Source organism: Protopterus annectens, chromosome 9.part0 (assembly GCF_019279795.1).
Source record: "Protopterus annectens isolate FY-2018-M chromosome 9.part0, PAN1.0, whole genome shotgun sequence".
Lineage (NCBI taxonomy): Eukaryota > Metazoa > Chordata > Ceratodontiformes > Protopteridae > Protopterus > Protopterus annectens.
The window spans coordinates 159,826,465-159,853,535 of record NC_056743.1 but is presented as its reverse complement, the minus strand read 5'-3'; the positions used below and the strand labels follow the sequence as shown (position 1 = coordinate 159,853,535).

Below are 27,071 nucleotides of genomic sequence, written 5' to 3'. Positions count from 1 at the left end.
TAAAGCTGTGTAGTTGGGGAATTTATTTCCAGACATGATCTAGAATTCAGCAGTGTCAGCTTCCAGCAGCTCTCAAGGCCTTAGGTTACATTTCAGCAGCCATGCTATTAGTATCCATGGCAAAGCTATATACAAGAAAAATACAGCGGCATTTGAAAAGTCCGTGGGAACAGCACTGTCACTTACTAGACAGGTTAATAACTCAGATTCCTACCATCCAGAAAAACTAGTCTGGTCATCTCGCAAGTACTGTATAATTGGTGGAAGCATTTTGTGACCCCGTAGAGCACTTAGACCCAAACTTCAGATGCATTGGACCTGGCATGAGAAGCTCGCACTCAAAAATCACAAGGTGCAGAGGATGTTAAGTACCTCTTTGGTGAAGAAATGCATCATTTTAAAATAAATTATTGCTGTTATCCTGGCTGTGTGGCCCTTCACAACAGCCTGGCTGCCAAGGACCCTAGAGGTAATTAGTTCAATAGTGATATGGAACATGCAGTATGGAAAGGAACCCAGTATTATTAACTATATAAACGAGTCATAATGGCACAGATGTCCGCTGTGCAGCTATGGCTTCACAGCATTGTACAGACCCTAAATAGCAAAATTGTGTGGCATACAAATTAATCATGTCCAGATAAGTAGTCACAAGTGGAAGTTGAATCCAGGGTCTTTTACACCCTCACACTGAAGTGATGGATTTCAGCACTAGACCTGTCCACCTCAAAATACAATTATCTGAAAAGTTCTGCACTAGGAAACCCTGGAAATCACCATGGGTAGTGAATGCTTTCAGCATCCCATGGATGGTGGAGCTTCTGTACGCCTTTCCTTCTTTCTTTCATGATGCCAGGGATCCTGATAAATACACTGAAAGTCCAGGCCAGCTTCATTCTGGTGTATCCCTTGTGGCCAAGGCTGCCCAGTTTCAGCTAATCCATCTGAGTAGAAGATCTTTGTCCTCCTTCCATAGTCTTGTATCATCTTGACCTAAGAAAGGGGATGGTCATTGATGCACACCCCAGCCTTACCCTCAAGCTAACAGCATAGATTTATCTCATCCCAATTCTGTTCAGGAACCAGTTTCCAAAGGGAGGTACTTCACCTCCTGTGAGGAAGACAGGAAGCCCAGCTCTAGAACGTCTGATCTCTGAAAGTGGGTCCTTTTATGATTCTTTTATGTATCATCCAAGCATAACTTCTCCAGAGTGGCATCTTGCATACCTCAGTTCAAGTGCAGTATCCTACCACCCCAATGTGGCTTCTCTTGGACCTTTACCAGTTTGTGAGAGGAGCACTGCATCATAGACTACCTAAGAAGCCATTGCAACTTCTGTGGCATTTAACTTTTCCACTACAAAATTTAAACTGCCCACACTTTTCAGCTAAATGCTGCTGCAGTAAATCAAATTTTTGTCCTGGAAGAGTCCTTTACAAGAAAGGATTTCACAGCTTTAAGCCCTCATAACTAAGGACTGGTGTACAATATTCCATACGAATAGGGTTACCTCAGGACATATGGTTCCTTCGCAATTAAGATGATGTGTACTGACAGTGAACTAAACCGTACTGCTCCCAGTATTCTAGTTCAAACCTCAGAACACAGCAAAAGGATACTCCCATTTGCTGGATGCCCATATATTTGTCTTGCATGCCAAGAAAGCAAGTCATCCTCCAAACAGCCTGAAAGTGGCTAACAAACTGCATCAGCTTCTGCTTTAAAAAGAATGGAAAAATGTTAGGCAGCTAGCTGATGCTCCACTTTACCTTGGTGTCAATAACCACAGCAGCGTTATTCAACAATGTCCCTGCACAGAGCATCTGTATCACCTCAGACAGCTGTATACATTCTTCCAGGTATTACAGGCTTGGATATCCAGTCCAAGAATAGAGCAGATTTTGCAGTTACTGTACTACTACACATATGAGTGCCCCATTCCCATCTGGGACGTACTTTTTTTTTTTCCTAAGGATTCTAATGCACAGTAAATCCTTACAGTGAACATAGTACAGCTGTGCAAGTGCACTCACCATATCAGTACTGCAATATGGACAGCCTTCTTCCCTCCAGAGTATCCTTGTCAACAGTCTGTGGGGAAGAAGACGTGTACTTCACAATCTGTAGGAGGAACAGGCAACTACTACATGTAGGATAAAAAAAAAAGAAGGGGAGTATCCTTTTTCTAGGTCCTTTTTGTTCTGCTGCCTGCCATTCACTAGGTCTTCCATTCTATATTTTTCTGATTTGTTCCTCCACATTATGATCATCCTCGGTAGAGCAAGGGTGAAAGTCATCTGGAGTGGGCATTGCAAAGACCATGAAAATTGTTTGCCAAAATGCTAGCGAAGGTACAGTGAACATGTTAGATGGCATTAGCCCCTCCCCTTGGGGATGAGCGACTCTCATCACTGTGAGGATCACAATGATCTTTCCATTGGTAGTGTTTGCTCCTGCACACCTGCAATAGTAACTACTTCTGAAGTGGCTTGGTGAATGAATGCCCACCCTTGTGCTGTCCCTTACAACACTCTCCTCCCCTTTGAGGGACTGCAGCAGTGGATGTCCGTCTCTTCACCCCCACCCACCTTGGATGGAACCAGCTACTTCCCATGCCAATGCCAGCAAATTATCTGACTAGGTATTTCAGCTTGATTCATTTGGGCCGTAGTAATCAGGGTTTTATCCCTCTATACTGGTGTAGCTGTTAAGGAGAGTATGCTTTTGTCACCTTCGTGTATCATTGATTACAGAGAAGAGAGTTTGGAGGCCTACCTTCAGATAATTCAGAGGGGAGTCTCTTCCAAGACAAAAACAATGGTCATTAAAATGTTGCAACCCTTCAAGGGCTTTGTAGACTGAGGATTGGAGGCTGAGTGCTGTGTAGCATATCCTTTTTAGCAAAATAGAACTTAAAATTGATTGAGCTGTTATTCCTTTTAGCCACACATTCGATTGACATCCTTGGAAAGGGAAGAATTCATTGTCATCAAGGGAGCTTCTGAAGATCTGTTAAAGTTGGACAGATAGGACTAATATCTGCTTATGGTATTTCCCAGTGATAAGGACTCTACTACAGCTGTAATCCCATTACTTGAACATCTGCTGCTACTTTGAGCAAGATGGTGCCCACCTAGACTTTTATTTTGCCACATTAATTTAAAATGAATGTTGAATGGATTTTAAAAAGATACAAAATATTTTTCTTCCTAGAGGATATTGCTTTGCTCTGAAAATACTAATGTTGAGCTGATGTTTGTAACCTAAGCATTATGGCAAGCACAGAAAAGAACTTATAACAGCAGAAACTGATTTGGGACACCTCCAGAAATGCAGTTAAAAGGAAGAACTTAGGGTAACATGGAAGAAATATTTGCCTTTTATTGAAGAGGGAGTTATATGGCCAAGTGTATTAACTCTTCGTGGTTGTCATCCAGGTTGACTGGGAGAGGCACCTTTCTCTTGAAGTGTGGGTGTATTATGGCCAGAAGAAGGGACTGTGTTTACTAGCCAAAAGTTGACTAGAAGAGACATTTGCTTCTCTTTGAATGGAATATTTGCCAAAGGATAGTGAGTCTTGGAAGATTCCAACAGGAGATGCATGAAGACAGCTACAGATTTCTTTGGAGGATTACTGTTGCATGAAGTTTGTGTGAGATTACATGGAATGTTTGGTTGTGAAAGCAAAACTGTAAAACTATAATTCTGCAACATTAAATATTTTAAAGAACAAAGTGTATTGAACTCAAAGTTCTGTCTCCACTGTGTGTTGAACTTACAACTAATGTTTTTCTAGGCAGGTATGATTTTTTTTGTTATACCAAATTACAATTTTGTTTTGTTCCTGTTTTGCAGCCTATAGGTGTACCACACTGATTTCTAATTTCCTTAGCCAGGAAGTGAGAAGGGCTGCTGGAAGTGAACTAGCATCCGTTTATAAAAATGGAAAAGCTTGCAGCACATGTGCTTTACAGCAACATGAAGATGATTCAGTGCGGAATGGCCTTTCAAGAGAGGAGTAAGGCAACTGATGGATCATTGATCTTCAGAAAGGGGTACCTGATAATTTGGTTGTGCTAAATGAAAGCCCACTAGCTAATAAAACTTTATTTAGAAGTCGGCAACCTAAGCATGTAAATGGTTATGAGCCAGTACATGCAAATATCAATTTCCACCCCTAAAACGTCAGCAACTGAAATGTGTTTTAAATGGTAGAAGAAAAGGGGCAAATGCTAAAAAAATTAACTAGTACAGCTGTTGCTAACAAAAGTGATTTTAACCAAGTTAATAGCAGTAAAAATATAAATGTTGCATTTTTCCAAATATGATTTGTAAGCAGCTTGTTGAGAATGAAACTTTACTGGTTGAATGTAGTAAAATAAGTGCTAGAACAGTAGAGTCCACATACTGTATGTTCATAGGTAGGTACTAGGCTATCTGCCCAAGGGCATTTATAAGCCTAGCCAGAGTGTCGGCTATCGCCACCCCCATTAATTAATTAACTGATCCCCTGTCACGCAAAGCCAATGAAGTGATCCCAGAGGTATATTTTCTGTTATCCATCCACTAGTCAAGGTTTCTCTTGAAGAGTGTTAGTGAGGGGCTCTGCCTAATGTAGCTTGGAATTTTGTTCCAAAGCATGGGGAGTCTCTGTGACAGGAATCTATCCCTCCAGCATGTTCTATTTATTGTGGTGAGGTTTAGCTCACTAGAGCGCGTAGCTCACAGTGACTTGGATTTCTTTAGGTGGAGCATGTCCATCAATTCTGAGTTGGACATGGCTTTGTAAGTCAGGTAGAGATCACCTCTGAGTAAGCAATATGCCACTGAGTACAGCCGGAGTTTTTTCTGTCGGGCTGCATAGGACATATGTTTGAGGCCAGTAATCCTCTTGGTGAAGTACTTTTGTGGTCTCTCCAGCTGTTGGGAGTGTCTTGTGAGGTACATCCCAAATGGGGCATTGTACTCTATGATGGGTCTGATGAGTGACGAGTAGAGGGGCACTATAACCTCTTTATTTCTAGATGCGAACCCTTTAGTAATTAGATGGGCCACATAGAAGGATTTCCTTACTACTTTGGCAATATGATTGTCAAAGGAGAGATTGCTATCTACCTGGGTCCCCAGATCTCTTATTACCCCTTCTGTATTAAGGGGACTGCCACCTATGTGGTAATTCGTGGGTGTTTTGTGTTTCCCAAATGGGATGACACTGCATTTTTTGGCATTTAGCTTGAGGCCATGACTTTGACACCAGGTGCCCGTCTCAGTAAGGCCCTTTTGGAGGATGTCCGTGTCAGCTGGAGAGTCAATTATGGCTCCCAGTTTGCAGTCATCAGCAAACTTGGTTAGCCACAGTCCTTCTGGGTTTGCCTGTACTTCTGAGAAGTATATGCCGAACAGTAGGGGTCCCAGGACCGAGCCTTGCGGGACACCACTCGTGACTGGTTTAGAGTCGGACCTGGAGCCAGCTATTCTTACCATGTGAGTTCTGTCTGTAAACCAGTTGGCAACCCATCTTGTGACGTAGGGGTGTATGTTCAGGGTGGTAAGTTTTTCTATAATACCCGAGTGGGGAATGGTGTCGAAAGCCTTGGCGAGGTCAAGGAAAGCTGTGTGAACAACCTTTCCCTTGTCTGTGTCCTTGGTGACTGTCTCGAAGAAGTCAACCAGGTTTAGTAGGCATGATCTGCCCCTAACAAAGCCGAACTGGGTCGGGGTCAAGTGTTTGGAGGTTTCCAATGTCTTTGTTAATGAGTTCCATGATGATGTGCTCCATAGCCTTGCAGACCAGGCTAGTCAGGCTTATGGGGCAATAGTTACCAGGGTCAGTTGTGGCCCTTCATTTGTGGAGTGGAATAACCATTGCTGTGTGCCATTCTGTGGGCATGTAGCCTGTGGAGAGGCTGAGGTTGAACAATGTGTTTAGTTGGGGGGTTAGTTTGTTCTGTAGTTCGTGCAAGAAGCAGCCTGAGACATCATCTGGCCCCATTGTCACTGTGTTTTTGGCTTTTGTAAGGGCTATTTTCACCTGTGCATCTGTGATTTCTGGGACACTACACTTTTCCGGTATTGTTGTGGGCCCTTTTGGGGCTGAGAGGGGGGTGATGTTTGCACTGAATCTATCTGCCAGAATGTTGGCAATATCAGTAGGTTCAGTATATTTTGTGCTGTTTTGCACTAGTTCAGTGCAAATCTGCGAGTTGCCGCTTTGATTCTTAACATAGCTAAAGAAGGCTTTTTGGTTATCTTTTGAATCCTTGGCTATCTTTCTTTTGAAGTTAGCCTTGGATGATTTTATGAGGGACCTTAGTTTCTTACTGATACTGATCAGGGATGTCCTTCCTTCTTGGGATTTGCTTTTTTTCTGAACTAGTTTCCTCCTCCTATTGTATAGCCTGTTTATGGCAGGGGTCCACCAGACTGGTTTCCTTCTCTTAGAGGAGTGAGTCTTGGTTTTGCTAGGGATGGCACGATCCATGCATCCTTGTTGGTGCTCATAGAGTGCATTTCTAAAGGTTTCTGCATCTTGGGCAGCATTATCCCTTAGCGTGGGGGCTATGAAACTTACCGCCTCTGTCTTAAGTAAGGTGAAGTTTGCTTTAGAAAAGTTTTTTTTTTTTACTGTGGTTTCCTTAGTTGGGGGTGGTGGTGGAGTGCTGACATCCAGGGTGATTAGTTTATGGTCTGATCTAAGCAGTGATGGGTTGACCTCTGGTGTGGAACACCCGTCGCCCATGTTTGTGATGATCAGGTCTAGTATTTTTTCACCTCTGGTAGGGGAGTTTACCAGCTGATCCAGGGCATTTGAGTTGATAAATTCCAGGAAGTGCTGGGCCTGGGAGTTTGTACTCGATTAGGTTTCCCAGTTAATGGTAGGGTAATTGAAATCGCCCAATATCAGGGTGTTCGGTAGGGCCTTCATGTTTTCCAGTCTCTCCAGAAAGTTGGAGTGGTGATCCTGGGTCATAGAGGGTCATCTGTAAGGCCACAGTTTGCATTGCAAATTTGCCCGATGTTGCACATGGATGATCTTAGAGGTATCCTGCTGCGCCACTAACCTGGTGGTGTAGGTATCCTTAATGAATATGGATACACCCCCTCCTTTTGTGTTTCGGTCTGTGTTCTGTGGCCGAAACGAGTGATACGAGTTGTAGCCCGGTAGTGCTGGGGTGCTCTCTGGAACCTTGAACCAGGTTTCAGTTACTGCACAGATGTCGACGTTCTCCATACTGAGGAGTGCTTCGAGCACGTGCATTTTGAGATTTAAACTCCTGGCATGGAGTAGCATAACCCTCAGTTTTTTGTTAATTGTGCTGTTTACGCAGGTGGGTTTGACTTTTGAGCCTTGCCTAAAAAAGGCACTATGGGGGCAGCAAGAGCCTTGGCCAGTATTCGAAAGCCTACGGTTGATGGGTGCAAGCCGTCTCTTGCAAAGCAACGCGGCTTGTCGTGCATGTCGTCCCAGGCTGACAGACACTGGATCCCCTTTGAATAACACCAGAAGCTTAGCCAATTGTTGAAATTGATCATTTTCTCTTTATACTGAGGTATCATTCTTGGTGAGGGCAGGTTGCTACTCAGGGTCAGGGTCATACCAGCCTGGGCTACATGATCAGAGAGCTCTTCCATGTCTCTTTTCATGTAGTCCAGGGAGGTACGCCTCAGGTCATTCACACCAACATGAACAATGACAGAGTCATATTTGTACTTGTTCTGAAGTGACTTGAGTGCTTGTGTTATGTGGTGGATTCTGGCTCCTGACAGGCAGCTAACAGTAACCTTCTGCTTGTCCAGCCTAGTGAGTGGGACGTCAGTGTACCTGACTATAGAGTCGCCTTTTACTAGTGTGTTAGATATGTTATTTCGCCTTAACGACTGTGATTGCGCTGCACACTGATTTTGTGTTTTATGTGTTGTCTGGTTTGTGATGGGAGGTGCAGGTTGTTTAGGCGTCTGCTTTGGAGGTCTCTGATACTTTTACAGGTTTTTATTTAGAGCCTCTGAGTATGATTTTGTATATTTGTGTATTTTTTGCCAGTGCTGGTTTAGTAGGTCTACGTGAGGCTGGAGGTGTGGTGCAAGTGTTAAACTTCTCCTCTTGACTGTCTGTTCCAGTCTTTGGTGGAGACAGCTTAGCCTCCAGTTTGGCTGTATAATTGCATCTCTCACATATGTTAGTGTTTTGTGGTAGGAGGAGAGGGTTGCCTGTGTACATGAGGCAGTTGTAACATTGCCTCAGGATACCCAGATTCACCAGCTGGACTGGAGAGTAAACCTGAAATTGCCCTTTGGTCATGCCTGAATAGTAGGGTGAGCTGCTTGGTTGGTGAGGGGTGAATAAAGTGCCTTGCCCTGCTGGGCAATCAAATGTCAAGGTACATTAGTGCTTGCTGTTAGGTCTGAAAAAGTGCTGGGCTGTAAGATGTTTTTTGAGTGCTTAGGTTGAGAGTTAGACTAGTTTCAAGGGAAAAACTGAAGAGGAGACTTAGTGGAGCCGGGAATAATTTAACCCTAGTTAACTGGCGCTGCCCGGCATGCAAAACCGTGCAAACGTGATTTTTATAGCAGGGAAATGAAAGAGAGAGAAATTAGCCCAAAATGGCCAATAAACTACTAACGTCTGGGCTGGAACCACTCCTCCAGGGATAGATAGGCTGCTCAAAGCTCCCCTCTCACTGTTGAATTAAATGCGCAATATTAGTGAATCCTAAGATTCCCAGGTATACAGTATTGGTGGATGGTAAGGAATTAAACACATTGTTAGGGTCTAGGAGCATGGTTACACTTAACAGTGGGTCTGCAACCATAAATCCTACAAAAAGAGAAAGGTAGAGGTGATGTATGTTCATAAGATAAGCAAGATTGTCCTATAACCTGCATAAATTCACACGCAGGTAAGTAAAGTTTTGCATCCTGAGGCTTTAGTACCTAATTTAACACAATATTTTAATTGGTTAGGATGTCCTTCAGTTCAAGCCACTGCAAAACTTGTGTGGCGAGAATACAGTTTGATACTCTGGCGTAAGTTTCAATTAGGCAGAAATATGGGTAGTATCGGCAGCCTCACAGTTTTACATACTCTGTAAAAAAAAAAAAAAAAAACACACTGAGAATACTCAAGTTCTGAATATACTGCTAGTAAGAATGGGGCAATAACATTTGCACACATTTAGAAATACTCATTAAAGAAAGAGAATAGTGTAGAACTTTCAGAAGAGATTAAAATTTAGCTTTAGCTAGAAAACATATAAAAAAATAGAATATTATCAGAAGCTTGTTTCTATGTCTTACCAGAAGACACCAGTTGTTAAGATGATTTATCAGTTTCTGTATTGATGTCTTTCATTAAAGAATAGTGCGTTACCAGAAAAACCCATTTAGTAAGTTAGTGAAAGAAGCTGCTGCAGAAACTGAAGGGAGCAACCTTTTAATACATGCAAATACGGCTTTGTTAAAAGATTGCAGCCATTGAAGTAGTTAAGGATACCAGTATAGGAACAGAGAGGATGAGTTATAATGACAGGCTTGTAGAGAGAAGAAAGGGAGACCAGAACAGCACCTTAGGTTTACCTTCTGTGATGACAGAACAGAGGCCATGTTGGTAATTGGGCCTTCAGCCGCAGGTACTTCAGGCAACAGAAGCTACTGAGTAGAGAATTGCAAAAACCAAAAGAAGAAAGTCTCAAGAGATGAGTTGGCTTTCCTAGGGGAAGTTGTAGGAAGAGGATATACCCTCCACTGCATGTCACGATGTTGAAAAGTGTCCCTGACTTGACAGATTTGCAGATGAGCAGTGAAAATTGTAAGAGGACACAATAGGATAACATTAATCAGGGCGAGCGAAACACAGCCAGAGTTTGGGGAAGAAAATAGATGGCCAAGTTAATCCCATCCTATGCTCATATTTTGAGTTGAAGAATGACTTCTTGCACAAGGTAAATAATGACAGAAAATACTACAGTAAATGTTCAGAAACCGTTAAAATGCTTGTGATTAAAAACCTGCATATTATTCCAGTATGGGAAAATCCTGTTGGTGAATAAAGCCAAATATAGTTTTAAATCAGTTTTATTGGCTTGGTGTAATGGGAGAGTGGGAATTTCTGTGCAGCATGTCCATAATGTCAAAAGACTGCACTACCTCTTGGCTTCTGAACTCTGCTTACACCTGTGCCCGTTATTGAGGTCCAATTTGAGTGGATCTTGTAGGTCCATTCATAAAGTCTGCTTAATGGCTACTGATACTTTCTAGTGCTTGACTGTATCACGTTTAATGAAGCAGTACCACCACAAAAAAGCCTTTGCTTAATCAGTATTTAAAGCGCTATAGTTACTTTACACCAGGTTAGGGATATCCAAAGAAGTAGAAGTCAGCAAACTCCATTTATGTCCAGAGAAGTGTACCAACTTTGCCATTGTACTCAAAACTGGTACTAAGTGCACCTGCCAATGTCTTGATTCAGTCAGTACATCCTGCCTGGATGTGCTGATGTCATTTAGAGAGGCACTCTACCAATTAACTCATTAAGTAATCGCAAACAGTTGTAAGCAATTAGTTTCATGAAAAAACTATCTGCTTTAGAGTTCATCACCAATTGGTACTTTCTGAACACCCACACACACATTCTACATTAACAGAAAATATGAGCAACAACAGCAAAATAATAATGATGGGTCTTTACTATTCACTGACATGCACAGCAATTTCTGTGAGCTCCCAAAATAGCATTAGTAACAAACAGCGAGCATTCCTGTCAGAATGGAGCGTCAGTGTGTTGATGCTGGACTTTTGCTTTGCTTTGGCTAAAAACACTTTATTTTATTATAAAGGGGTAAGCACCAGCTCAAAGGCGTACTGTTTGAATGCAAGTTTTTTTAAAGAATGGAAGATGTATTTAGACTTGATCTTTAATAAAACTCTTGGAAGCTAATGCTCAAAAGGCTATAGCACAAGACTGTAAGAAATGGGATCAGTTGCTTCTTACCTCTTGTTTGCTGTAAGAGAGGTGTCTCAAGGTTGAACAGGATCTGCCCCATTGAGTTACTGTATGGGAGACGTCCTCAGTTTGCTGGACATAGCAAAGGAAACTTTGTAGAAAGAGAAAAGCCCATTCAAAGGTGTAATTGCTCACTTAGAATGAACCCTATCATTTCCAGTCTAAGCACTCTCCCTTGTGATTTCCTGTGGCTCTCAAATCTTGCAAATTGTGACAGCAGGCTTGACTATAGCTAGGTAGGTTATTGTTATAACAGTAGTTAAGGAGCAGTGCAGAGGCCAAAAGAAGTACAACAGATTGTACAGGAGTTTAAAACAGGAGGTAAAATGGTGGTAGTCCCCTCTGCTGAGTAAACTCTTATCAAGATGACAAGGGCTGTCTGAGGTGGTAAAGAAAATGGAACTACAAAATAAGATAAACTAGTAGAGTGGATATATCACACAGTATGTCAAAACCATGGATGAAGGTTGACACTTACATAGTCAGCCTGGGAGCTGAGACGTGTGCCAGTAGTGTAGTACCACAGAGTTTTTCCCCTGATTAAATAGGTGAAATTTTGTCAACTGGCCAAAAACAAGAAGTGAAGGAGTTCTTGCTAAGAAATTTTCTTTTTTCTGAAATGTCTACTACAACAAATGTAATTCAGCATCATATAGAAACTGTGCTACTGGAAGCCAAACCTAAAACCATATAGGGTACCAGAGTCTCAAAGAAAAGCAGTAAGTGAAGAAGTGAGAAAAGTGCTTAAACTGAGAGTTTGTTCGGAATCCCAATGTTCTTGAAAGAGCCTGTTAAAAGCTGAATCGGTCCATGGTATTTCATTCTAATTTCCATAAAATGAATGAGATGTCCAGCTCAACACTTGTCTAATGGCTAAAGTGAATTAGCTCAAGGAACAAAGCAAAAATGTTGACTGCCCTAGATCCAACAGTGGAGAGACCTGGGGTTCTATGAGAGCAGATGGGGGGGGGGTATAGAAAAGTTAAACAATTATTTACTTTGTCTGACATCGGCTGAGGCAAGAAAGAGTCCCCAACGGGGTACTTAGCTTTTTTCGACGTCTTCGGTAGCTGAATTCACTGTATCTGACCGACCGGCACTTGCGAACAGCTTCTGCTTCGGGCACCGCGTGGCAAGAAAGACTGAGGAAAATGGCGTCGGCTGATGCTTTTATACCCCAGACGCTCTGACGTCGGGGAAAGTGCGACATCAGCCGAGGCCAGACCCAGACTTTGGAATCCGGCCGACTGAAGGGCTGCCTGAGGCAGGACAACCCATATGTTATGACTGCAGATTCATACCTATCGGACATCTACATTTATGGTAGGTACAAAACTGTACTTTCTCTGTGGTGGGAGGGTTGTCATAGGCTAGTATTAACAGGAATTAAGTGGGATGGTATTTGCTGGGGGTCACCCAAGCTCATTCTGAAATTTTCATGGTCTGGTGTTAACAGGAACTTGTGGGTGGATGTTGGGGCTCTGGCTGAGATTCACTTGTGGTCATTCTGGGGACTCGCTTATGACCGTTATTTCCAGGTATGCACTGAACGTTTGTTTAGCTAGAACCTGTATCAGTTTTACAGCTGACAAAGATTGCTGTGTTTTAAAGATGTCCTTCAAGGATGCATCTGCAGTCCTTACAAATGGGTTGTCCTGTCGTCAGGCAGCCCTTCGGTCGGCCGGATTCCAAAGTCTGGGTCTGGCCTCGGCTGGTGTCACACTTCACCCGTCATAGCTGCAGTTATTCGGGTATAAAAGCATCAGCCGACGCCATTTTCCTTAGTCTTTCTTGCCGCGTGGCGCCCGAAGCAGAAGCTGTTCGCAAGTGCCGGTCGGTCAGAACCAGAGATTACTACTACCGAATACGTCTACTACTACCGAAGACTTCTAAAAAGCTAAGTACCCCGTTGGGGACTCTTTCTTGCCTCAGCCGATGTCAGAAAAAGTGAATAACTGTTTAACTTGTGGGAAACAAATACCTCATAAAGATTTCCATTCTTACTGCTTACCTTGTCTAGGCCCAGACCACGACGTAGCAGCTTGTCTAGCCTGTGCTTCTTTTAACCGACGGACGCTTAGACGCCGGTCGGAATTTGCTGAGGAGTTTTTCGGCTCCGATTTTGCTTACATTATGCCGTCGGATCCTCCGACTACGCAAATATCTAAAAAGCGCAAGGAAAAGGACCGACACTCGCGGTCCGCGGTTTCGGCCGAAACCACGGTTAAGCCAACCACGAGTGTCTCGGTTTCGGCTGAAACCGAGCAAGCGGTTCTTCCTTCAGCCGAAAACTTACCTCCTACCGAGGCCTCTTCCAACCTGGTGGAATCGGCTTCTGAAATCACTCCTGCTCTTACAGTTTCTCAGGAATTATCTGACACTATCCCCTTGGATATTCCAACCCCTGCACGTGGAGCTGCTAGGCCACCTGCATCCATGTCCATTAAGGCCTTTGCCAGGGCCAAAGCAGCTAAAACAACTAAATCTGTGCCTGCTAAGATTCCCTCTCACAGGCCTAGCTCTAGTTCACAAATGCTTAGTTTAGCAGAGTACCTCATTTCTTTACTCCGGGGATCCCAACCTCACCCAGACAGGGCCTCTCAACCACCTCCAGAGAAGAGGCCTAGAGCAGAGCTCCCTGAGCCTGTTTCAACAGATGATTCCTCTGATGATTCAGATAACACAAACCCTCCAGAGGCTCCTTTCTCCCCTTATGAAGACTCTGATGCTGAAGAGTCCATTCCTTCTGCCTCTCCGCCTGAGGAATTTTCCTTTGGGGAAACCTTGCATGCTATGAGGAAACAATTTCAGTGGCAGGGCCAGGATTTTTCAGACTCCAGAAAAAGGCTTAGAACCTTTCTGCATTTACCACAACATAGGCCTTTAGCCATTCCTCCAGTTCTTTCTGTTGTAGATGATGCATTTAATGATGCTTGTACTGCTCCTGATTCTCTACCTCCGGCCCCTGCTAAGCCCGATAGGTAATACAGGGTCCCGGACACGCATTACCATTTGTATAAGGCTCCCTTTGCAGATCCCGAGACTATCTTCCAGGGTCCTAAGGCTGTAGCAGCTACCTCTGCCAAAAACCCTCTCCCCTCTGAAAGGGAATCCAGGTCCTTAGAGAGATGGGGTAAAAAAGTTTACACTTCTGCTACTCCTTCAGCTAGGGCCTTGAACTGTCAATTCCACATGATCCAGTATCAAGAATTTATGCTAGACCAGTTAACCAAAAAACTGTCCTCGGATGAACCATTAGACAAAAAATCTGTTCAGGAGATGGTACATAACATTCAGCAAGTCAGTAATCATTCCTTAAAATGCGGCTATGATGCACTGGAGGCTTCCTTTAGATCAGCCATGACTGGCACAGTTATCTGAAGGCATGCGTGGTTAAAAGAGCAGGCCTTACCAGACCATGTCAAATCAAAACTACTAGATGCTCCCATGGACAAGATCAATTTGTTTGGCTCTCCTGCACAACAGGTGCTGAAGAAGATGGAAGAGAAGGCAAAATCTGTCCAAACAGTGAAAGATTTCTTACAGGTCCAACCTCCAAGGTTTAGCAGGAATTGGCCTCCAAAATTGGTCCTTTCCAGACTCCTCCAGAGCTCAGAGAGGCAGGAATAGGCGTTCAAGAGGCAGAAGCCAATCCAGGGGTGCCTACAGGGGACGCCCGTGGCAGGGTAACAATCAGCGAGGTGCAGCCACAGACACAGCCACCACCACTACTACAGGACAATCACAGTGACTTGGCTCTAGCACCGCCTACCAGGGAACAACTAGAAGCACCCTTGGGAAAGCTAGCTTTATTTTCAGTAAACTGGCATTACATCACAAGAGACAAGGGGATTTTGCAGACAATAGACCAAGGTTACAGGTTTCACTTCCATACTCTACCAGGGAAGAGAGGAATGCCAAACCTACCTCCAAATCAAAAGGCACAAGCTCTAAAACAAATAACTCAATTATTAAGGATGAGAGCTGTGGAAAAGGTACCATCTATGGAGCAAGGACAGGGATTTTACTCCAGGCTCTTCCTGGTACCAAGAAAAGAAAGCAAATGGAGACCTATTCTAGACCTGTCCGCTTTAAACACATTCCTCATTGTTCCAAAGTTCAAAATGCTGACCCTACAGCAGCTTCTTCCCATGCTGGGCAAGGAGTCTTGGCTGGTAACTCTAGATCTCAAGGAGGCATACCTGCATGTTCCCATACGACCAAATTGCAGAAGATACCTCAGATTTCTTGCAGGATCAGAGCATTATCAATTCTCAGCATTGCCCTTTGGCTTATCTACTGCGCCCAGAGTGTTCACGAAATGCCTGGCATCAGTAATTGCTCATTGCAGGCTTCAGGGAATCCAAATCTACCCTTACCTGGACGACTGCCTGATACAAGCGGACAACAAAAACAAGCTAGCAGAAGACTTGAAAATGGTCATTTACCTACTACAAGCTCTGGGATACACAGTCAATATAAAAAAGTCAAGACTGATTCCATCCCAAAGGATAACCTTTTTGGGTGCAGAGCTGGACACAACGAAACAAATGGCATTCCTAACAGTAGAAAAACAGGAGCAACTCCCTCTCTACTTCTTGGCATTAACAAAGCAGAATCATCTAACAGCAAGAAAAGTTCTGCAAGCCTTGGGTTTCATGGCATCCTGCATAATATTGGTTCCACATGCCAGACTGCATATGAGAAAGTTACAGTGGTACCTAAGGAATTTATGGTCTCAGCACAAGCACAGCCTAGAAACCCAAATTCCAATAATTCCATGCCTGAAGCAAGTATTCCAATGGTGGGCTCAGGCCTGTCAATCAAACAAAGGATTGCCTTTGCACAACACTCAACCAAGCCAAACCATCACAATGGACAAGTGCATTCAAGGTTTATGGACTCAAGAACAGCTGCACCTACACATAAATCAAAAGGAAATGCTGGCAGTAAAACTGGCAATTCAGGCATTCAGACCATTTCTTCAAGAAGGTCAACTGTTGATAAGGACAGACAACACCACAGTTATGTGGTACATCAACAAACAGGGAGGCACACATTCTTACCCTCTATGCCGGATGGCAATGGACCTCTGGAATGTGGCCCTGAGCTACAACATTCAGTTACAAGCAATTTTGTACCAGGAAAAGAAAACATTCTAGCAGACATACTAAGCAGAACTACCACAGATGCCCATGAATGGATGCTGCATCCGGACATCTTCAAAACCATTACAAGAAAATGGGGGCTCCCACAAATAGACTTATTTGCATCCCCACGCAATCACCAACTAAAGAAATTCTGCACAAGGACGTACCACCCACTTGCCTGGAAGGTGGACTCCCTATCTTTCAGCTGGAAAAACCTGACAGCATATGCATTCCCACCACTTCCTTTGATGCACAAGGTGCTATTGAAGATCAAAGAGGACCGTCCAAGGATCATTCTGATAGCTCCAGACTGGCCAAGACAACATTGGTACCCATTACTGAGGAGCTTGTCTCGGGAACAAATATGGCCTCTACCCCTTGTTCCCTTGCTGTTAACACAGAACAACTACAACACCCTGCATCCAAACCTGAAAACACTGCATCTGACTGCCTGGAACATTGCATAACAACAAATAACCCAAATTTACCCCAAAGGGTTAAAGACATTATCTTGGAGGCTCGCAGACCCTCAACAAGAAAAAATTATTCAGCAAAATGGAAAAGATATTTCATTTGGAGTACTGCAAAAGGAGAAAATGTGTCACTGGTGAACATAGCCAACATCCTGGAATACTTGGCAGAGCTCTTCCACAAAGGCCTGTCCTATTCTTCCATCAAGATTCATGCATCAGCTATTTCAGCAGAAAACGACTTGGATCCTCCAGTCTTCTCACATCCTCTGCTCAGGCAGTTTCTGAGAGGAATTAAAAATGTAAAACCTCCTAGGAAGCCACCATTGCCAGCATGGGACTTGAACTTTGTGCAAGAAAAATTGACACTTCCTCCTTTCGAACCAGCAGCGACAGCAGAATTACAATTCTTATCATGGAAAACTGCTTTCCTGTTGGCAATCACTTCAGCAAGAAGGGTATCTGAGCTACAGGCACTAATGGCAGTACAGCCCTTCCTGATCTTCCATCAAGATAGAGTATCCATGAGAACTAATCCTACTTTTTTGCCTAAGGTGGTCCCCAGAGTATCTTTGAATCAGGCTATCCACCTACCTACATTCTTCCCCAACCCACAGAACAGGGGAGAAAGACTGTTGCATACCTTGGATGTGCATAGACAATTATGCTACTACCTGGACAGGACCAAGGCCAATAGGAAAACTGACCAGCTACTGGTAGCATATGCAACAGGAATGGAAGGGAAAGCAATTTCAAAACAGACAATCTCTAAGTGGATAGGAAATTGCATTAGATTTTGTTACTCCTACCATGGAAAGAAAACTCCAGAAAACATCAGGCCTCACTCTACAAGGGCTACAGCCACTACCACAGCTTTTCTACGAGGAGTGGCTACCAAAGACATTTTAGAGGCTGCTACTTGGAGCTCCGTGCATACATTTGCCAAGCATTATAATTTACCTTTATACTCCAGATCCCGAGCAGGTGATGCCTTTATACCCGAATAACTGCAGCTATGACGTCGGGTGAAGTGCGACACCAGCCGAGGCCAGACCCAGACTTTGGAATCCGGCGATCAAGGGCTGCCTGACGACAGGACAACCCATTTGTAAGGACTGCAGATGCATTCCTATCGGACATCTACATTTATGGTAGGTACAAAACTGTACTTTCTTTTAGTGTGTGGGTGGGGGCTAGGAGGGATGCATCAGCCATTATGCACAATAAGTTTTAATGAGGGTTGTATTTTTTGGGTGGTGACTGGAGCTTTACAGATCACACCAAGGTTTAAGTATGCAGTCACAGGTTCTATGTAAAAGTTAAATTAGCAACTGGGATATATATTCATTTGAGTGACATGGATTTACAGAGCTGAAAAGAAGAGGATCTTTGCATGTTTGTAGATCCTGCAAAGCAAGAGTTTGTAAATTAGATGTATGGCTGTGTGAACTCAGTCTGCCTGAACTCCTTTTAATCTTTTAGGCCTAAACTTTGCAGATAATTGCCATTGGTAGAGCAGCACTAAGCAAGAAGACATTCCTTGCTTTAATTTTAAACCTACATGCTGTGAGGCTTGGCTTCCTAAACTTTAAAAAAATGCTTTCTAAACTTTAAAAAAAACAGCCAACAGAGTAATCCAATGGAGCAAGAACCAGGAAAAAGAACATTAATGCTACGTGATCATTGCAAACCACACCACTTGTTTAGAATAAGTGCACAAGTGCTTTTGTCTGTAACTGTTAAGACTTCTTCAGATAACAGTAAGGAAGTGATACACTGCTATTTAAAAACTTGAAATCACATGACACTTTTGAGCCAAAAATTGGAAAGCAACAATAATTAAAATACAGTAAAGGCATTAATATTGTAAAAGAAATAATTTAGCAATTCTTACACTGTTGGAAACTCCTGGTGTTCTGGCTGCAGTGTGATTCTCAAACAATCTGGAAATATATTGCTGACTGATAAGTATATTTCTTGGCATTTTAACCTTTCAGAGTTCTGCATTGTCTTAATTTTGCCTGACTGAATTATTTTATATTTTTTCTGGCATTATTTTCTGTTTCTCATCTGTCCTGAAACTGTTTTCCCCTCTCCCCCCACCTTATTCTTGTGGTGGTGGTGGTGGTATAGTTGGTGGCTTTGCAGTTGCCCACCCCTACTGTAAATTTGATCTGAGACACCCCTCCCAGTCTGGTGTTCACTCTACTTAATACAGATAGAACATTTGAGAAGGCCAACCCACTTAGGCTCTTAACCTTGAATTTTTCTTCTGCTCCTTCTTCCTCTCCTTGCACTTTACTAAAAAAATTGCACTTTATTTTGTTTTTGCCTCTTCTTAAAAGTACTCAGTTGTATTTATTCTGCTCCATTTATTACTGCTTGGTAGTAGCCTCTTTACATTGTAACTGTTACTATAAGCCTTTTGGTTTAAGCACTTGGACTCCAGACCAGTTGTTTTACATTAAGAAGACTTGTGGTCTGCACTGCTGTGGCAGGACAGGTAGCTTACATCCTTCTAAGTTGGGAATTTCTGATTGAAGGCTTAATGTCTGTTATTCTAAAAGTGTATTAGTTCTGGTTTAAGCACTTGGGCTTTGGGCCAGTTATTTTGCATTAATAAGGTGTGGTCTGTTCTCTTGTGGGAGGAGAGGGTAGATTCTGCCCTTCTGAGCTTGGGAGTTTCTGGTTAAAGGTTTATTGTGCCTGCTTATCTGAACTGTTTCTTTCTGAAATTGGTATGCCTTGTTTGCTGTAGCATAGACTAAATTCAGACCTGCTGAATCTAGCTTTGTTTGTATAACTTGAGCACTAATCCAGACCATTTTTTTTGGAGAAGGTTCCCCTAGTGGCAGGAGTGTGCAGTTAGAACTTGTCTGATCAAAGACTGCTGGAACAGGGCTCAGTTTTTTGCTTTTTATTGGTTAATTTGTTTAAATCAGTTTGCTCATTTGCTACTGTTATATTTAACAAATAAATACACTTTATGCATCGCCGCGTAGCTAGGGTTAAAGTATTCCTGGCGCCATAAAGTCTGCTCTTCAAATTTTCCCTTGGAACTACCTTAGTTTTACCACTAAAATCTGTTTCTTTGAGCTCACCACTTGTTCAGAACTCGTAAGCACTAAATAAGCTACAAATTACTACAGCATTCAACTTTCCTCACTTGTCAAGAGGAAAACGTTTTTTAGTACTTGATAAGTAAACACCTATCCAGGCATGTCTAAGGGTCAGCTCCCAGTGTTTTCTCCTGTCTACCTGATGAATCTGGGCATCTTGGGGTAATGCAGCAATTGCCTCATGTACGCAGACAACCCTCTCCTCCTACCACCCAACACTACAACCTGTGAGAGATGCACTTATATAGCCAAACTGGAAGCAAAGCTCTCTTCACCCAAGACTGGACTAGACAGTCAAGAGGAGAAGGTAAACACTTGCACCACACCACACTCGTCACATAGTCCCTCAAAACCTACATACATGGAAACACAAAACACACACCTACATTTGCAGAGGCTCTCAGTAAAAATCTGCTCAAGCAACAGAGACCTCGAAAGCAGTAACACAAGAAACCTCCACCCCCCCAACACAATCCAAATGACACATAGCCACAAATTCAGTGTGTCACTCAACCACAGCCTATAAGGCATAGCAACGTACCCAACACTCTAGTCATAGGTGACTCTATAGGTCAGGCACACTGATGTTCCACTCACCAGGCTAAACAAGGAGAAAGTTACTGTCAGCTGCCTGTTGGGTGCCAGGATCCGCCACATAATGCACACACTCAGGTCACTCCACAACAAGTACAAATATGACTCTGTCATTTTCCATGTTGGTGTGAATGACCTGAGACGTACGTACTTGGACTACATGAAAAGAGACATGGAGGAACTCTCCGATTTTGTAGCCCAGTCAGGTATGACCCTAGCCCTGAGTAGCATCCTGCCATCACCCAGAATGATACCACAGTACAAGGACAAAATGATTGACTTCAACAATTGGCTAAGCTTCTGGTGTCATTCTAAGGGGATCCAGTATCTGTCTGCCTAGGGTGACTTGATCGACAGACCACGATGCTTTGCCAGAGATGGCTTGCACCTGTCGCCCTTGGGATTCCGGATACTGGCTTAGGCTCTTGCCCACCCCTATAGTGCCTTTTTAGGCGAGGTTCAAATGACAAATTCACCACCTTAACAAGTACAAGCAAGCAAAATCTGTGGGTAATGCTACTCACTGCTAGAAGTGTAAACCTCAAAATGCATTCACTCGAGGCACTCCTTAAAGTAGAGAACATCGACATCTGCAGTGACAGAGACCTAGTTCAAGGCTCCAGAGAGCACCCCTGCATTACCAGGCTATAACTCATACCATGCCTTTCGGCCACCTAACCTGGACCAAAACACTAAAGGTGGAGGCGTGTCCATTTTCATTAAGGATATCCACACCTCCAGGCTAGTTGCTCAGCATAATACATCCGAGATTATCCAAGCGCAGCTAACTCTGGGCAAGACCGCAATCCAAATTGTAACTTGCTACAGATCCCCCACCATGCCCCAGGATTCCCACTCCTCATTTCTTGATACACTGGAAAATATTAGGGTACAACCCAACACCGTAATAATGGGTGATTTCAACTACCCCCACCATAAATTGGGAAAATTAGTCATGTACCAACTCTTTTGCTCAACGTTTTCTGGAATTCATAAATTCCAACACCTTGGATCAACTTATCCACACCCCCACCAGGGGCAGCAATATCCTAGACCTGGTCATTACCAGCATGGGCGACCGGTGTTCCACACCAGAGGTCAATTCCTCATTGGTCAGATCTGACCACAAGCTAATCACCCTAGACATCCTCATCCCGCCCCCACCTCCCATTAGGGAAACCATAGTAAAACATTTCTCCAAAACCAACTTCACGCTTCTTAAGACAGAAGTGCAAACTTCACGACACTCGTGCAGATGGACAATAGATGTACGACTGCTGAATCCTACACAAATGCACTTTATAAGCACTTACACTAGTGCATGGATTGTGCTATCCCTAACAGAACCAAGATGCTGTCCTCCAAAAAAAGGAAGCCAATCTGGTGGTCCCCTACCATAAACAAACTCTACAACAGAAGAAAGAAACTGTTGCAAAAAGGAGTAAAATCCCATGATTGGAGGAACTCCCTGGTCAGCTTCAGTAAGAAGCTGAGATTCCCTCATAAAATCCTCCAAAGCTAATTACAGAAACAAAATCGCCACTGATTCTAAAGACAACCACAAAGCATTCTATAGCTATGTCAAGAATCTCAATGGCAACACTCAGATCTGCTCTGAGTTACAGCACAATGGCACGAAATATACAGAACCAACTGATATTGCCAGCATCATGGCAGATAGGTTCAGTGCTAACTTTACCGTCCTCTCACCCACTAAAGAGTCCATCTCTATACCAGAAGAATGCAAAGTTCCTGTAGTCACAGCTGCACAGGTAAACATCACACTCTCCAAAGCCTAGAGCACAGCATCCATGGGACCTAATAACATCCCAGGTTGCGTTCTACACAAACTGCACAGTGAACTGGCACCCCACCTAAGCACCATGTTCAGTCATAGCATCACCTCAGGCTTTATGCCCACTGAGTGGTGCACAGGGACAGATATCCCACTCCGCAAAGGGGGAGCCACCACGGACCCGGGGAACTAGCACCACATTAACCTAACGAGCCTGGTGTGCAAGGCCATGGAACATATCATCATGGATCTTATAAACAAAGACATTGGTAATCTCCAAGCTCTGGACCCCACCCAGTTCAGGTTTGTAAAAACAGATCATGTCTCATAAACCTGATGGACTTTTTTGAAGCAGTCACCAAAGCCTTAGATGAGGGGAAGGTGGTTCACACAGCCTGTCTAAATCTCGCCAAGGCTTTTGACACCAACCCCCACTCAGGAATTCTAGATAAACTCACTAAATTAGGTATAAATTCCCATGTCACAAGATGGGTTGCCAACTGGCTCACTGACAGAACCCACACTGTGAAAGTAGCAGACTCCAAATCCGACTTCAGACCAGTGACAAGTGGAGTACCAGAGGGTTCAGTCCTGGGTCCTCTCCTGTTTGGTATCTACTTTTCTGAAGTACAGGCTAACACAGAAGGTCTTTGCCTAATGAAGTTTGCAGATGACTGCAAACTAGGAGCCATAATTGAAACTCCTAAAGATGTGGACATCCTGCAAAAGGGCCTCACTGAGCCAGATGCCTGGTGTCAGAGCCATGGCCTCGAGCACAATGCCAAAAAGTGCATTGTCATCCCCTTTGGTAAAAACTCTGTGCCCATGAGCTACCACTTAGGTGGTAGTCTACTTAACATCGAAAGTGTGATGGGACCTTGGGACACAGGTGGACAGTAGTCTCTTCTTTGATAATCACATTGCCACAGTAGTCAGGAAATCCTTCTACGTGGCACACCTCATCACAAAAGGTTTCTCATCAAGGAAAAAAGAGGTCATTATTCCCCTCTACTCATCAGTCATTAGACCCATTATAGAGTACAGTGCCTCTTTTGGTATGTACCTCACAAGACATCTACAACAATTGGAAAGACCGCAGAAATACCTCACAAAAAAGATTACCGGTCTCAAACAGATGCCCTACGCAGACTGTCTCAAAAATCTCCAACTTTATTCCGTCGCATATCGCCTACTACGAGGCAATCTCTGCCTAACATACAAAGCTATGTCAAACCCAGAGCTGTTGGACATGCTGCACTTAAAGAAATCCCAATCCCTCCTAGCTGCACCTTCTAGGGCCTAAACCTTGTCACCACAATGAACAGAACATGCTGGAGGGATAGATTCCTGTCCCAGAGACTTCCCATACTCTGGAACAAACTACCTATCTGTATCAAAACAAAGCTCCTCATTAGCACTCTTCAAGGAAAGACTTGATTGGATGGGAAATTGGAAATTCACCCTGGGGATCACCTCTGTGGCTCTGCTCGACAAGGGCACAGGAAAATAATTTTCTTGGGTGGCGAAAGCCAGGGTACCTTTTTGGCTAGGCTTATATAGGCCCTAGGGGCCAGTAGCCTAGTACCGACCTATGACAGTACCAAGCAATAAAACCATTTAAGAATATTGCACATAAATGCATAATAATTTATTTTAAAAGCTTATTTTAAAAAAACTTCTAACATTAGTAAGCTTTTAATTTCGGTAAGCAAGTGATGGATAGAGCCCCATTAAGTCCTGTGGGGTTATGTATATTAAGACCTGGTTGCCAAAATTGTGTTCATTAATATCAATTTGTTCCTGTGTTAACATATATTTTTAGCTGAGTGTAACTTGTTGTAGGCAATATTAACATCATTCTTTCACCATAATCGTGACAAAACCATAAAGGCCAAGATCTTTCATAAAAGCAACTCTATGAAAAAGGTGATTTGCAAGAGGAGGTCTAATTTTTACTGTCCTATTTTGTTGGACTGCAGAGCACACAATCAGTATGTAGTTGTGGTTACTGGCATTAGAGACCCTGGGGCAGCTGGTAATGAAATTCTGTATACCTGTAGTTTTATTGCCACTTTTTTGTTGGACTCTGAATTCATTAGGTGGGTGTTGCATAAAAATTGGGTATTAGTAAATGACAGCGCAGACTTAAAGAATTTTTCCAAAGGTCCATTGGTCATGTATAGGAAAGGCATTAGCATGAAAAATGTACTTGAATCATCGTTTAAAAGAAACAAGGATGGGATAAAGAAATGTATGTTTAAATGTGTTTCGTGCAAGTTTTCTAAAGACATTTTGTGTGCCGATCATGTTGTAATAAAAAGTGAAACATGGTATATCAACGGTGGCCCTGTGTCAGAACTGTTCGGGATTGTATGTAGGAAAGACTGAATGCATGTTGATAGAATTTACAAACATTTGTGTGCCATCAGAATAAAAAATGAAAATCCTGCCCTGTTTAAACACCTAAGTGAATGGTTTGGAGCAGTGTTTTAAATTTGTGGTGTTAGATCAGCTTGATATCAACCCCAGAGGAGGGTTAGTTTTAAAGAAAGAGTTGTTATGGCAACTACGTCTTAATGCACATAACCCACCACCCCCCAGGACTTAATGGGGCTCTGTCTATCACTTGCTAACTGAAATTAAACGCTTACCAACATTAGAAGTTTGTAAAATAAGTTTTTTAAAATTGTTATGCATTAATGTGCAATATTCTTAAATGGTTTTATTGTTTGGTACTGTTGTAAAATTGCTGTATTTTTCCTTTTATAATATTAATGACTTTATTGTATTTTAGCTACATTGTTGCTTTAAAATTTTTGGTGCAAAAGTGTCTTGTGATTTCAAACGTATTTAAATAGTAGTGTATCACTTCCTTTCTATTATCTGAAGAAGTCTGATTGTTACAGACAAAAGCTGTTATGTACTTGTTCTAAATAAATATGGTGGTTTGCAGTAATCACAGAGCATTCATGCTTTTTGTTATTTCCCGTACATAATGTTTTATTACGAACCTTTTCAGCATATTTTACTTTTGGCTTATGGGTTTACTTCTGCACTTCCTAATTTGGAGGAGTGGACTTCTGTCTGTAGCTTTTCAGTCCTTTTAACAAAGTGAGAAATGGTCCTCTGTGCTTATAACTTTCATTATGCACATAACTGATTCTATAAAAGAATGCTATCCTAAATCAGTAGGCTTTTGGCAATTTGTTAAACTCTTTTATAGTGTAGTCTAATCACTGAATTAACCCACTGAAAGACCTGCAGACAAAGTCCAGCTTTTATCCTGAAGAGAGTGTAGGTTTGAAAGTACATGAGGCAGCCTTAAAACAGTTCTGGGAAAAGGAAAGAACTGTGGGCTGTTTGATTGAATAGATTCAGCAGCTTTACTGGTCATCAGAAAAAATTGGTACAGGTTTTGTCTGTCTCAAGGTTTGTATTTATGAAGAAGCATAATGTCAGCTGTCTGAATCCTCACAGTGCAGAAAGTTATCATTTTTGTTTCCCTTCCAGGGAACGTCTCTCTTGGAAGTGTTCTTCCCTCACCAGACTTGACGCAGTTCAAGGAAGGGGTAAAGACTGTAGCTGGAAAAATGGCTGTCCTTGCAAATGGCATGATGAACTCCCTTCAGGTGGGTTCCGAACACAAGGAAGTGTGCACTAGCACCACATTATCTGTTTATTATACTTCCTCCTGCAGTGTTTGCACTACTGTTGTTTTATACTTTGATATTAGCCATTTTGAGAGATCAACAAATCTGTCAGAGGACAGTTTGTATGCATGTGATCCGCAAAGAGATTGTGAAGCCTACAGTAATTTAATTGGTTCAGATAAGTGCTCTGTTGGGAGCCTTTATTTTTTTTCTTACAGTTGTGATTTAATACCATTAGAATCAGCTAGTGGGTGAAAGTGCTGTTGTGGTAGGCAGGTTTATTACATGGATCTCCAGTCCAAGTGTCTCTCTTTGAGTATGTGCAGAACATAACTGTAAAAACTGCAGTATTTGCCACTTGTTTTAGCAGTACACATCTTTCCTCTTATATTTATTTTGAGATGTAGTGCCTTAAGCGCCTTGCCCAAACTAAAATGTTGGATTCTTCCACTCTAGACTTCCCGCTCATTCTGAAAAAGAAATTCATAAGGCCTAGGTCTGATTCTTTGCCCAATCAGACTTGCACGTGCCTGTTGAGGATTGCGAACCAGCGACATGTTCAACTACTTCTCAGGTTCCTGCTGGTGTGGCATGTGAATCTCAAATATCCAGTACAACTGACCTTACAGAGGAACTTTGTCTTACAGTTTTGGAGGGACCAGAGGGCATTTCCCAACTTAGCTCAGGAGGAAATACCAGGATCGCTAATCAAGGTATGTCAGGAGTCAAATCTGCAACTACTTGTTAAAGTGGATGTCAATCCCAAGAAGACACAAACAATTAAACATGTTTCCTTTCCTCAGACATCCCAGGAAAAAGAATGGATGGAATTTTCCCAAGGCCTATTTAAGGTCTCCTTCTTTAATTCCTTCTGTTACTACTACTCTCGATGCTCAAGTGACTACTTGACATCCAAAGAGAAAGATGAGGCAGACTCTCATTCAGATTAACATTCCCTGGCCTACTCAGCCCAGATTCACTCACCAGGCCAGGTTGCCTCTGAGGATGAGGATACCTTATCCCCTGATTCTTCTGCAGAGAAAATATCCTTTGAGGAAAACATACCTAAGATGATTCAGCATTCTGAGTGGGAATCCTTGCAAATATCTGATGTACAAAAAAGGTGTTACATTTTCTAGAGGTGGTCACCCCCACGTCTGCACCTGTCTCTCTTGTTTTGCAGACCTTTCTGGATGCCTTTGCATTCACTTCCACTGCTCCTGATTCTCAACCTCCTGCACCTAAAAGAACTGATAGGTTTTAATTTGACATTCCTTTATAAGAATCCTTTGG

General features: G+C 42.8%; 1 protein-coding gene across 4 annotated transcripts in view; it reads left to right on the top strand.

Moving 5' to 3' along the window:
* ARFGAP2 (ADP ribosylation factor GTPase activating protein 2) overlaps positions 1-27,071 on the top strand; it is a 722,347-nt gene that overhangs the window by 601,478 nt on the left and 93,798 nt on the right. For 3 of the 4 annotated variants that reach the window (XM_044082689.1, XM_044082688.1, XM_044082690.1), the window contains one exon: positions 25,639-25,757. The exons of the other annotated variant lie outside the window; for it this stretch is intronic. In XM_044082689.1, coding sequence (XP_043938624.1) covers positions 25,639-25,757 — 119 coding nt within the window. The remainder of the gene's footprint in view (positions 1-25,638; positions 25,758-27,071) is intronic. 4 annotated transcript variants of the gene reach the window in all.